This window comes from Macrotis lagotis, chromosome 5 (assembly GCF_037893015.1).
Source record: "Macrotis lagotis isolate mMagLag1 chromosome 5, bilby.v1.9.chrom.fasta, whole genome shotgun sequence".
Classification (NCBI taxonomy): domain Eukaryota; kingdom Metazoa; phylum Chordata; class Mammalia; order Peramelemorphia; family Peramelidae; genus Macrotis; species Macrotis lagotis.
This window is the reverse complement of record NC_133662.1, coordinates 26682811-26696257: the sequence shown is the minus strand read 5'-3', so window position 1 is coordinate 26696257 and position 13447 is coordinate 26682811. Positions and strand designations below refer to the sequence as shown.

At 34.6% G+C, this 13447-nt stretch overlaps 1 protein-coding gene across 4 annotated transcripts in view; it reads left to right on the top strand.

Annotated features, from left to right (window-relative positions):
• Positions 1-3196: 3196 nt before the first annotated feature.
• ADGRF5 (adhesion G protein-coupled receptor F5) overlaps positions 3197-13447 on the top strand; it is a 173548-nt gene continuing 163297 nt past the window's right edge. The window contains exon 1 of one of the 4 annotated variants that reach the window (XM_074237124.1): positions 3197-3309. In XM_074237124.1, the coding sequence (XP_074093225.1) occupies positions 3293-3309 (17 nt within the window). In that variant the 5' untranslated portion in view covers positions 3197-3292. Of the gene's footprint in view, positions 3310-3494; positions 3776-13447 lie in introns of those variants that run through there. The other 3 variants (XM_074237123.1, XM_074237128.1, XM_074237127.1) reach the window with 3 other exon arrangements.

Here is a 13447-nt window from a genome sequence, read left to right as displayed (position 1 = left end):
GTCAGATATTATTGAACAACAACTCCTCCACTAACCTCCTTGCTGGTTCTGGACTGAGACAACCCATTTCCTATCTCTCTAGGTATTTTAGCTGGCCTGGAATTTTCTTCCTTCTCATCTCAGCCTCCTGGCTTCCTTAGTTTCCATATATTCTTTCAGATCTCAACTAAAATCCTTTGTTCTACAAGAGGCTTTCTCAATCTCTATCACCACTAGGGCCTTCCTTCTGAGATCATCTCATATCTTATTTGCATGTTGTCAACCCCGTTAGACTGTGAGCTCCTTTGAGAGCAGGGATTACTTCTGGCTTGGGTTTTTGCATTTCTTTGTATCTCTGGGGCAAAGCCCAGAATCTGAAACATAGTAAGCACTTAAGAGTTTGTTGACTTGTTATTTTGAACAGTCTGTCATTTGTGCCTTCTCTTAGAACTATGCCCACCAACTAGCATTTATTTTTAGGTTCATTTAGTGAGAGGGTACAATTTAAAAAGAAAGGATAGTTAATTAACTCCCTATGGGGACCACAAAAAGTTTACAGGCTTTCTGTCTACTGAATTCTCCATATTAAAGGAATACTTTTGTTTAGGGTTTGAGGAGGAAGCACGGGGTAATGGAAAATGTCCTGGGGTTGACTATTTATTTTGGTAATTACAATAGATACAGCACTGAACTTGAGTCAGAAAGAACTTAGTTCAAATCCTGCCTCAAATTCCAGGTTTGTCTGTCATTTAACCACTGCCTGTTTTTTTCTTATCTGTAAGATGATAATAATAATAGCACCTACTTCCCAGTGTTGTTGTCAGGATCAAATGAGATAATGTTTGAAAGGTTTTTGTGAAGTTTGATCCATTATGTAAATACTATTATTATTTGGCCTATATCAGTCTTTTATGTTTGCATAGCACCTTACATATTTTATCTCATCTGAGTCTGGTAATATTTATCAGCATTAAAAAAAATAAACAAACCTCCTCTCCTGTGATCTCCTGTGTATAGGAATTTCCTGGTAAGAAAACTCCTATTAAAGCTTGGGGCTTTGAGAGATGAACCGATTCACCAATTCCATTAAGCAGTAGGACCTGAATTTAGATCTTCCTATCTGAGGCCAGCATTTCATCCACCATACCAAGGATTTGACTCTCTCATGTATGCACAGTTAATAAGAGTTAATATTGTGCAGTACAGAAAGTTCTAGATTTGGAGTCAAGGGTCTTCTAGTAAAATCCTTATTCTGCTATTCATTTTGTGCCTTTTGCAAGTCATTTCATCTACAAACATCAATTTTTCAGTTGCAAAATCTGGGTGTAGGGCTTAGACTAGATAGCCTCTGGGCTCCCTTCTGACTCTAAATTTATCATGCTATATCTACTGTGATTCTTAGTCTTGTAGGCACAATTTAAAGGTCTTCTTGGTACCAGATTCTGCCATCTGTTTTCCTCCTCCCCCAAATACACTGTCACTTCTCTGGCTTTCAATCTCTCTCTGGAAGGAAGTCTCAAGTTTTGACATTTAGAAATAGAAGCAGAGTAGACATTAGAAGCAATAGTAGTAGTGGTGGTAATGGCAATAGTAGAATTATTATTATTCATTATTATTATTATTATTATTATTATTATTATTAGTAGTAGTAGTAGTAGTAGTAGTAGTAGTAGTAGTAGAAGTGGTAGTGTTAGTAGCAGTGGTAGTGGTAGTGGCAGTAGCAGTAGAAGTAGAAGTAGTAGTAGTGGTAGGACAACTAAGTGGTGCAGTGGATAGAGTGGAAGACTCGACTTGAGTTCAAATTTAGCCTCAGAGACTTCCTTGTTGTGTGACCCTGGGAAAGTTACTTAAACCTATATGCCGCAGTATCCTCATCTGTAAAATTTAAGAGGAGAAGGAAATAGTGAACCACTCCAGTATCTTTGTCAAGAAAACTCCAAATGGGGTTACAAAAAAGTTGAACATGTCTGAAATGGCTGAATAAAACAATAAAAGTAGTAGTAGTTGTAGCAATAGAATGAGCTGCAATGTTAATATATATGTATATATATATATATATATATATATATACACACACACACATATACATATATACATCACTGTCTTGTGTTATTGTGTCTTTTGGTTAGCTGTATATGTGTATATGTATGTATGTATGTATGTACCAGAACTTTAATCTTGAAGTATATAAATCATTTTCTATATTTTATCTCATTTAATTCCAGAAACAACCCTGTGTATTAAGTCTCATTGTTATCTACTTGCTCAGTTGAAGAAACTGGGAATGAGAGAGGGACTTGATTCTGAAGCTAGCAAAATTTAGGTCTTCCTATGTCCATGTACTGAGCTCAATCAACTCTACCACTTGATAAATTGCTTTCCTTTTCTAGGCCTCTATTTCCCCATCTGTAAAATGAAAGCATATAATCCACAACACTCAAATAAAGCCTGAATCAGATTAAAATATAATTGAGAAGTATATAACAAAATAGATAAAACACAATTAAACATAGATAATATTAATATATTGTTTTTGTAGTCAATATGTAGCCTAAAAGAATTCATTCATATGGTGTAGTAGTTCCATTTTCTATTTGAGTTTGGTTTAGATGATTGCAAAGTTTCTTTCCAGCTCTAATATCTTATTATGAATGGTCTTCTTCCAAAAACCCCAGCTGTTTCCTCAAAGGACAGGGAGCAGTAGTACAAATCATGTTCATTTGACAGAGGAGAAACAGTGTGGCATAGTAGATAAAGAGCTGACCTTAGAATTAGAAAGATTTAGGTTCACTTCCAAATGGGACAGATCCTGGCTGTGTAATACTGGGCATATCATTCTAACTCTCAGTGTTCTAGGTGACACTCTAGGGTCTATACATTTCAGTGAAGCTGTGAACTTGGATTAGCAGAGGATTTCCTCATCATGTGTGAGTTCCTTATGTCAATGAAATCAAAGGGTGAGATCCTATTCCTATTTTGCAATTGGGGAAACTGAGATAGAAAGAGAAAATAAGGTGACTTTCTCTACCATTCAACGATGAAAGGCCAGAGCCAGGATTATGTGTGAGTGGGACTTTGAGGGACTTTTCTCAGATGAACAAATAGGAGGTCAGCAGTCCTATTCAAAGACAGGAATAGGAAGAATCTTTTCCCTAGGGGTATGGAAAATGCTTTCAATAGTTCTGTTTCTGACCTATTTTTATGAAATTTCAGCCCTGGGATTTGAGCCAGGATCCCCTTTAGTTTCAAGGAAAAAATAGAGCACATTCTTGAGTCTGGGTTGGTCAAACAATTTGAAGAACCTTCAGGAAGGATGGTACTTGATCACAGGTAAGGTTAAAGTCTCTGCTTATTGTAGCTATCATGGATATTTCCTGGTATTTATTCTTTTTTTCCCAACAGCCAAAGGAAAAATTTAAATCTTCCCTTTCCCTTAGAATTCCCGAGAGAGATTCCATGCACCAAATACAGGAAATCATGTGGAGAAGATTTCATATTTATTACAGTTCCCATATTACTTCCCCTCCCCCTGCTTCCACTCCCACCTCCCCTCTGGCCATACATGCAGTCACACTGGTCTCTTTGCTTATCCCTCTGGCAGGGAACACAAAGAAGGTAGCTCACCTCTCCCATCTCAGTGCTCTAAGCATTAAAAGATTCACAGAGAATTTCTGGGAGACTCCACCTACTCATTCTGGACAACTGCCTGGGAAACTGTTAAGTTGTGTCCCAAGGTGCATGTTATACCTTAGAGGAGTAACCCATCGAGAGTGGAATTGAGCCACAGCCTAGAGAGGTGAGTATTACTGAACTGGTTTTTGTACACATTTGTTGGTGAACTTAAGATAAAGGATTTCTATTCAGTGAGAAACATCTTTAGAAATGGATTTCTAGTTCTTTCTATGTGTATGTATGTATGTATGTGTCATCTACCTATCATCTATCTATCTATCTATCTATCTATCTATCTATCTATCTATCTATCTATCTATCTATCTATCTATCTGTAAATCTACCCATTCATTCAGTTTTCTTCCTGTCCTTTTTTCTTCCATGTGTCTTGGGGATGTCACTGAATTCTGTGACTGCTTTAAAAGGACACAGAGTTGAGAGGAGATTGTTTTTGGATGTCTGTCTATCTTTGAAGAAAGAATGCCAACCGACTTGTAAGAGGTAGTAAATTCCGGTCCCATTTTGCTAAATATCAGAAGTTAGGTAATATTATTTGGATTTTAGAAAAGGTTTGCTTTTGGTTCTCCCTCTGGGGATTAGCTGTCTCAGGTCCATACCAGGAATTTTGTTTTGTTTAGTTGATCCTGTAAATTTTGCTTTCAACTGAGAAGGGACTAGAGCCATTTTCATTCAGAAAGTGTAGCCCAGGAAAATTTTTAAACCAGGAATATTGTAACAACTAAAGTATGATAGCATGAATGTGGAAGCAGTCCTGGTCTTAAGAGTGACAAAGTCTAAAGTCTTTTCTAAAATATATATGTTGTCTGAAACCTCAGAATGTCTTCTCCTTTGTGGCAGGAATACTGCTAAGAAAATTGATTTGATTTGTACTAATCTGCAAGGTTGGTACATCACTTGTGTATAAGTCTTTGGGGGTTCTTTTTCAGGTTAAGCCAATATGATGCAGTGGAAAGAACTTTGAATTTTAGAGTCAGAGAACTGGATTTAAATTCTGCCTTAAATTGTTACTAGTTGTGAGATTTTGAGCCATTCATTTAATCTTTCAAACTAGTAGTGTACTGTAGTCAACTCAGTCCTATTAATAAATCCAAACTCTACAAATAAGCTTTGATTTATTGTTGCTGACTTTAAAAAGTGATGGAGAAAATGTTAATATTACAGATTGAACTTTAAAGAATGTTCTGTTTTCTTTGAGTCAATTGTTAAGTATTTCCCAGCCCACTCCTTTCCCTTGCCTTCAGTTTCCTTTTTTATAAAATTATTTTTTAGCATTTTCTCCAGTTGGAAATCCTACCATCTTTGCTAACTTGAGAGTATGAATTGAGAACAAGAGAATTTGAATTTTAAAATAAAAGCACCCTGTCTCTGTGTAATCAATCTGTGAATAAGCATCAATTCATCTAATATGTGCCATATTCATAGACCAGAAACTGGAAGAAAACTTAAAGGTTATATAGTCCAACATGTTCATTTTACAGATGATAATCAAAAACCCAAAGATGTTAGATGGATTCTCTTAGGTCACGCAGTTATTATCTGTAGTAATAGGAAAGATTCAAATACAAGTCTCACTGAGAAATCTTTTTCTCATATATGCTGTCTATTAGCTTTAACAGAACTCTCTTACATCATTTTTCTCATATCCAAGTCTATAAAGATAAGTAAAGAAGGTATTATAATTCCCACTTTATAGTACAGTTCTATCAACTGAGATAACATGTACATAAATAAAAATATATAAAATATAAACAGTGCTCCCAAAAGTCTTAACACAGTTTTAAACTTTTAAATCTGTGCTAAGATGTTTGGGATCCTCTGTATATATTAAATTGAGGGTAAATTCTTTTGGAGAGATATGGGGCATAAGCAGCTGGAGAGATCAGAAAAGACTTCATGTGGTATAGATTGCTCAAACAAAATTTTGAAAAAAAAATATACTAAGAGAGACAGAGATTTTGTGTGCAACAAATTTTGAGTCTGGGGAGAGCCAACCTAAAGATAAGGAGATGGAACCTAGACAGTCATGTTAAGAAACAGCAAGATAATTAGTTTGGCTAGACTATTTAGTGTAAGGTGAGTCATAATTTGGTTAGAAAGGTAAGCTGGGTGGGCCTAGGTTGTGAAGGGTTTTAAAAAACTAAACAAGACCTTATAATTGATCTGAGGTGAGAGGGAGCTACTGGAGTTTATGGATTAAAGGAACAGCATGATCAGCCTAGGTCATGCAGAGAATAGAGTGAAAGATCTGGAGTCAGGAAGATACATCTTCTTGAATTCAAAACTGGTCTCAGGGTCCTTCTAGTGTAGGTCCCTGGACAATTCACTTAACCCATTTTACCTCAGTTTCCTCATTTGTAAATGAGCTGAATGGCAGACCATTCCAGTATCTTTACCAAGAAAATCCCAGATTTGTTCATAGAGTCAGACAACTGAAATGACTGAACCACAATAAAGGTTAGACTTGTTTTCAAGTAAAACACATTGGCAGTGATTTGAAGGATGACTTTAAGAGTTTGAGAAACTTGTGGAAAAGAGGTCATTTTAGAAGCTATTCACTGTCCATGGCAGAAAGTGATGAAGGATTGACCTAGGGTTGGGGTTGTATGAACAGAGAAAAATACAAGAAATGCTATGGACAAAGAACAGTGGGATTTGGGAACTGACTGAATAATTAGAGTGAGGAGGAATGAGAGATGGAGGCTGATTCCAAGATTACAAAGATGAAAGACTGGGAGGATGGCTCTGCCCTTCTCCAAAGTTTTCCAACTTCTGATGGAAGGAGAAACGAAAAAGGAACCTTCATCCTGGAAATAATGCATCCCTTCTCTATTCTGTTAAGGTACTTAGAATTCTAAAACATTAAATGTCTAGAAGACCTTAGTAATCATTTTGTCTAATACCCTTATTTTAAATAAAAAGAAGTGAAGCCGTACAAAAATGAATTGATTTCACTGAGGTCTTTTTAAAATTCCCAAACTACTTTTACTTCCACATACATACATACATACATACATATGCATGTGTATCAAATGAGATAGCATATATAAAACACTTTACATATCTTAAGTTGCCATAGAAATGTATAATATTATTAGTCATGATAATTTCAAGTTATTATTACTATATTATTATTATTATTATTCTCATGAACATCATTGGATGGATTATATAGATTTAAGATTTCATTTCATTCAAGAAATGAAAAGTAGTGAAGATATTGGATTTTTTTTATACCATGCTGAAAAGCAGGGATCTTACTTTCTCCACAAGGACACTGTCCAATTTTCTTCTCATCTTTTCTTCTAATTTAGTATTGACTTTGACCTTGCTTTCACAAGTACTGATCAAACAGTGCAAAGACATATAATTCAGAAATGATGCCCATATCAATAATTTGCTTAACATTTCACATCTGCCTAATCCCTTATAGTTTACAAAACACATTTGGAAATGCAGCATTGCTATAGTGTCAGTGAAGAACAGCATGAGATATGGGGAGCCAATCAGATATTTCAAATCAGAGAACCTAGGCTTGAGTCCTACCTTTGCTACCTCAACACTTGGATGACCCCTTGAGCAAATCTCTTTTCTTCTCTAGGAAGGAAGGATTTCAAATGTTTCCTCTAAAGAATGAAAGTACTAGGCATGATGGTCTAAAATCTCTTATCTTCTTAAAAAAAAGTTCTTTCATTTGATTTACACCTCTTTATGAAGTCAATGGTAGAAAAATCATTGCCCCTTTTACAAATGAGGAAATTCAAGGGCATATAGAAGTTGTGACTTGCCAGAGAACAAAGGTGATAAATAACATAAGTATCCCTTCCATATGGTGGTGACTTTACCCATCTTGGTTTCAGCATATTGTAAGCCCACACAAGAAATTAGTGTAAATATGAATTTGGAGGGAGTTTTGTGGAAGCTGCAGACAATATGCTACAGATGACTCAAAAAAAGTTTAGAAACTCAGAAAAGCTTAACCTAAATTTTACAATAAATAATATAAATGCCCCATAAAAGAAAAGGGGAAAAAAATCAAATGTTTTCTGTTACAAAGGGAGGGCCAAAAAATTTTGTGCATATTTTACAGATAGTCGGGGTGGGGAGGAGTATGTGGAGAGTGCTTTCCTAACCCCTGCAGTATGGAAGAGATTATTGCACTAGGAAAGCAACCCAGGTCTTTTGGTTTCCATACTAGGAGTCTTTCTACTGTATCCTAACAATACTTTACACACATATCAAAAATATCTTTAATGAAAATACAAGAAGGAAACAAACAGAATTTCAAAAAGAATTTTGTATAGTAGGTAATATCTCAGCCATTATGCAATTGAAAAATATGAACTATATTATGAACATTTATGATTGATGAACAATGCAAGACTCAAATGATGACCGGATGATGGTTTTATCATTGAGCACTGTTTATAATATGAGGACCAAAAATAGCACCTCACTCAGTTCAGTAAGACATGACTTTAAACATGCTCCCAACAAAGTTCTCCCATAAACAGTTGCAAATCATAAATTTGCATGATAAATTCAACCACATATAATTTGTTGACAAATCCTCTTATCAGTACCAAGTAAAGAAGTAAAGTAAGGGTAGTTGCTGCTGTCTTAGAGATCAAACAGGGTAGAAAACAAATGGAGAAGGAATTCCTTGTGGATCAGGAGTCCTTAACTCTTTTTTTCTGTCCAGAGGAAGTATAATTCACAGGGTAGCATTATACATCTAGAAAAGAACTTCTTAACTTTTCGTGTGTATGTGCTATTGATCCCATTGGCAATCTAGTGAAACCTATGGAGCACTTCTCAAAATAATGTTTTTAAATTACTAAGATAAAAGGCATAGGATTACAAAGGAAATCAAACATGTTTAAAAAAACTTATTGAAACACTCACCCCCCAAAACAACTTTGTAGATCCCAGTTAAGAACCTCTTTAATAGAAGATGAAGTCCTCAATATGTTTCTTTTTGCCGATGACGTGGTGATAATTGCTCCAAGATCCCAAACACTGTGAAACTCCCAAGTGCATCCAAGGCCACTTAAAAGAATGAGGAAAAAGCAAGTGAATGAAAAACTCTTTTATTGTTTAGACTAGAGATTTTTAAGGTTTTTTTTTTTATCATGGATCCTTTTGACAATCTTCTTTATGGAAGTTTATGAGACTTCTCATAATTGTATTTTTGAAGGCATTAAACAAAATACATAGGATTATAAAGGAAACAAATTATATTGATTATGGAAAATTTTTTTAAATTCATGGATCCCGTGAAATCTATCCATATATGATTTGAAAATATGTGGACCCCAGTTTGAGAATTTTTAGCCTAAATTATTACATCCAAATGGATAAATAACCCATTGTATTAGTCTCCTAATGTTCATTTCTTGGGTAGACATTGCAGATGGACTTTGAATAAGTGAGTCATGATAAATGGAAAGGAGCAGGTTGAATTTTATGTGAAGACTTTCTAACACTTTAAATGGGCTTTTTTATATAAACACACATTCAGCATCAGTATTTTGCTATTTTTCTTGATTGTTAATCCTCGAACATCACAATTTCTGAAAAATCAAAGCAGCATATAATCCAAAAGATAATGAAGATATAACGATAATAAGAGCATTATCCAAAAATCTCTTGTAACTACTTGTCATTACCCCCCTCATCTTTTTTTCTTCTAATTGACTTTGACCTTACTTGTCCAAGTTCTTATTTGACCATGCAAAGACACACAATTCAGAAAAAGGCCTATAAGAGTATTTTGCTTAATATCTCACATCATATGATGAACTTAATGGACAGGCAAGTATTGCTTATGATGACTTGTTTTCATAAGTGAGGCACAGGAGAAAAGAATAAGAAAAAGAGGTAGGTTGGTCATGGAATATGAGTAAAAGACAACATAATGATAGTTCACAGGCAATATAAAACACTAAAGACTAATGCTTAAATATAATAAATATTACTAAAGACTAATACTAAAATACTAAAAATATTAATACTAAATTCTAATACCAATATTAAAATGCTCAAAGAATACTTAAAGACTAGAATAAGGCCTCCAATTCATTTGGTAGATTTTATATGGAACAATTTGTGAGACAATATAGACAAGATAAAAAGATACCAATGGATTACAATCTGAATAGGTAGAAGGTATATAGTTATCCCTTCCACATTGTAGAGTTAGGAGGTACAGTTCTTTCTTAACTTGAAAAATCCACATAAAATGTTTTGGCCTTCCCTTTGTACCAGAGAAGAAGTCTGAATTTTTTCTTTATCTTTTATGGCATATTTACAATATCTTGTAAAATCATTGCAAATATAGCTTATACATTTTTGAGTTTCTAAACTTTTCCTATATCATCTCGGACTTCTGCAAAACTCAAAAATTCTCTCTTAATTTTTTATGCTGATCCACAATGTTTTGAAACTGTAATGGCAAAAGTCATAATGTAGAAGGGATAACTATCTTTACATTGATGAGATCCAGGATTCATTGAAGCATAAAACTCTGAAAAATGCTCAAAGGACTCCATAAAATATGTTCTTCTAATTGTAAAATATATAAAGCTTGTTACCTGATCCTAAAGAAGACAAAGTGACTTTACAAGAAAGTTAGTGAGAAAAAAGAAAGTATGTTTGCTTTTTTCATGTTTCCCATTAATTCATAGATGTTCATTTGTACAGTTGGCACTTTTGCTGATGCCAAACAAGTTAAATATCTTTTCATGAAGTGAATGTTTGTCCTTTAAGTACAAAAGTCAGAGAAAAGAAAGGGATATATAAATATATGTATATATAAAACACATATAATCTACATTATATGTAATCTAATCTATATTATATAATCTACATCTATAGCTATCTATATTTGATATACATATAGATATAAATAATTATGCATTTTAAAGATAAGGTATGGATATAGATAATTATACATATATAAAGATAAGGGGCTTTTTTAGAATGATAGATAGCTATGCATATATTCTCTAGATTTATATAGGCAATATATATATATATATAGCCTATCAGTATATCTATACAGATGATCTATATAAAACATACATATATATCAAATTTATAATTATATTATATAGATAAGATATAAATAGATATAGACACAGATGTGGAAACACGTAGGTAAAAATAAAGTCCATTTTTACTATTAGTAACCAAGCCTAATCTCACCCCAAATCATTATCCATCCTCTTCCTATAATTTTATAATTGATCTATGTAATATATATGTGTAAACATAGACACCTGTATATAGTGACAACACTGTGTATTTATACACATAATATAATATATAATGATACATATGATTGTGTCAGGGGCTATGGAGAGGTGGATGGGTATGTGTAATCTTAGTTTAGAGTTGGCAAAGACCCTCAGGTTCATAGAGTCCAGTCCCTTCATTTTACAGATAAGGAAGCTTGGTGACTTGCCCAAGGTCATATAGCTAGGAACTGTTTGATGCGAAATTTGAACTCATCTTCCTTACTCCAAATCTATCACTCTATTATTACATATATATACATATTTCTTTTATGATATATGTAATTATTTGTGCACATATGCATGTAGCCAGATGGTGTAGTTGATAAGGATTCTGAACTTGGAATCAGGAAGACCTGAGTTCAAATCCAGCTTCAAAGACTAACTAGCTATGTGATCATGGGTTAGTCATTTAGCCTCTACCTCAGTTTTTTCCTCTGTAAAATGGAGGTGATAATAACAACTACCTCACAGGATTGTTGAGATCAAATAGGATAATATATTTAGAGTATTTTATCAACCTAAAATTGTTTTGGAAATGCTAATATTTAATTAGAATATGTGCAAATGTGTCTTACTGTTAAATAATATAAATAACTTTTAGAACCAGCATTAGATCTATACTGTACCCCAGAAAAAAAACAAGAAGAGAAAAGCTATAGTGGAAAAAGGTCAATCCAAACACTCTGCTAGGGTTATTCTTTAACTAGATTATTAATTGCTCCTTATAATCCAAACACATTCCTAGTCACTGGATTTGCTGCCCAGCACAAGCTTACTTCCTCATTTGGGGCCATTCTAGGGGCACTGGAAGTAAGAAATTCAATAGAGAGGCTTAGAGATCTCAGCCTGTATATCATTTCTAGCCCTCCTTTCCTTTCTTTGCTGCCCAACTGGTGGGGAGAGGAAAAGATAGAGTCAGAACTGAGGAGAAAGGTATAAATTTCTCCTCTACTATAGTTTTTTTCGTGAAAATGAGTATAGTCCTACAGGAATGCTTACACCTATCCTTCCAGAAATTTAATTCAAATACATTCCCTTTCCCATTCATTAGCTGGATAATAACTAAATGTTGAGTATTATGCAATGTGAAGTTGAGTGCTATTGAGACCTATGGAGAGAAAAGAAGTTCTCTGAGATGGAGAAGAAGTATCATTTTTCTTTTCTATTTTTCATTTCCCTACCCCCTAACAGCAGACTAGAGGCCCTATAAAAATGACCTCTTCATTGTCTGAGTATTTGATCCCCTCTTCAGGTTACCTCTTGCTAAGTTAGCTGAGTAATAGAGATGCATGTAGGGAGTGGGGTTTCTTTTTATGTAAAGGACAATGTTTCCCAGTAGTCTTAACAGGTTTTTGTGACATTTTAAATATTACTTGCAAATTAGAAAGAATAAGTAAACAAGAATTTAATGAATTGTTAAATTCTGACATTACAAAGAAAAGCAAAATTTAGTCCCTACTTAAAAGGAGTTCAGAATCTAATGGGGGGACCCAACATATAAATGTACTATGTACAAAGTACAGAGAGATTGAGAGATTGCTGGCTGGGATTCTTGGGGTTATATAAACATTTGGAATCTTCCTAGGGGCAACTGGATCATCAGTTCAACCTACATTCCTTTAAAATGTGCTGAGAAATACCAGGTACAAAGCAGAAATAATTTCTAAGACTTTCGATTGAGGGCCCAACAGATTGCTGCAATATGGAATATGAGGTCAAGCCCTTTCAGCATGCTAGGATGTCTGTGGGGAGTCTGGAGTCCTAGATATTAGTTCTAGTTCTGTGAAGAAAATACTGTGTGACCTGGGTCACAGAGACCCCTCTCTGGGCTTCAAAGATTCTTTATCTTTTTAGTGACATATTTAGGTCCAATATTCTATCTCTAACATTCCGAGTCCATGATAGTTTTTCCCCTTTTGGTTTACCTTCACATTTTTTTAAAACTAGAAATTTCCTTGAAACTTAAATGGTCACACCAGGTGGAAAAACATAAAAACCAGTTTATTTTTAGACATCCACCAGTCAACCCAGCACCTAAAAACCACTGTCAAATGTCCAAACTGCAACCCTGAGAATTTCCTTCAACAATGTCTAGTTTCCTCTCATTGTTATAATACAAAGGACATGCTGAAATCTATTGGAGATCCCAGATTAATCCCTCCTCCCTTGAAATCTGGGACCTGCCACTGGATTGGTGTACTCAGGTTCAAAGTGCTAGGGGTCAAGTTGTGGATGACCTAGGTTAGCCCGGACCAGCAGCAACTGGTGGCCCACTTCATCTAAAAATATACTGAAGGCCAATTAAGGCATTTCAGAAATAAAGGCTTGATGATTTTCTAGAGTTAAGCATCTGACCTTCACTCTTTGCTGCATGAGCAGCTTCCTACATAGTCTGGAATAGGTCTATCCTGAAAGATTTTTAGGTGAAGAGTTTAGCCCTATTTCCCAAGCATAAAGAGTTGTAGAGATTTAATGTCATT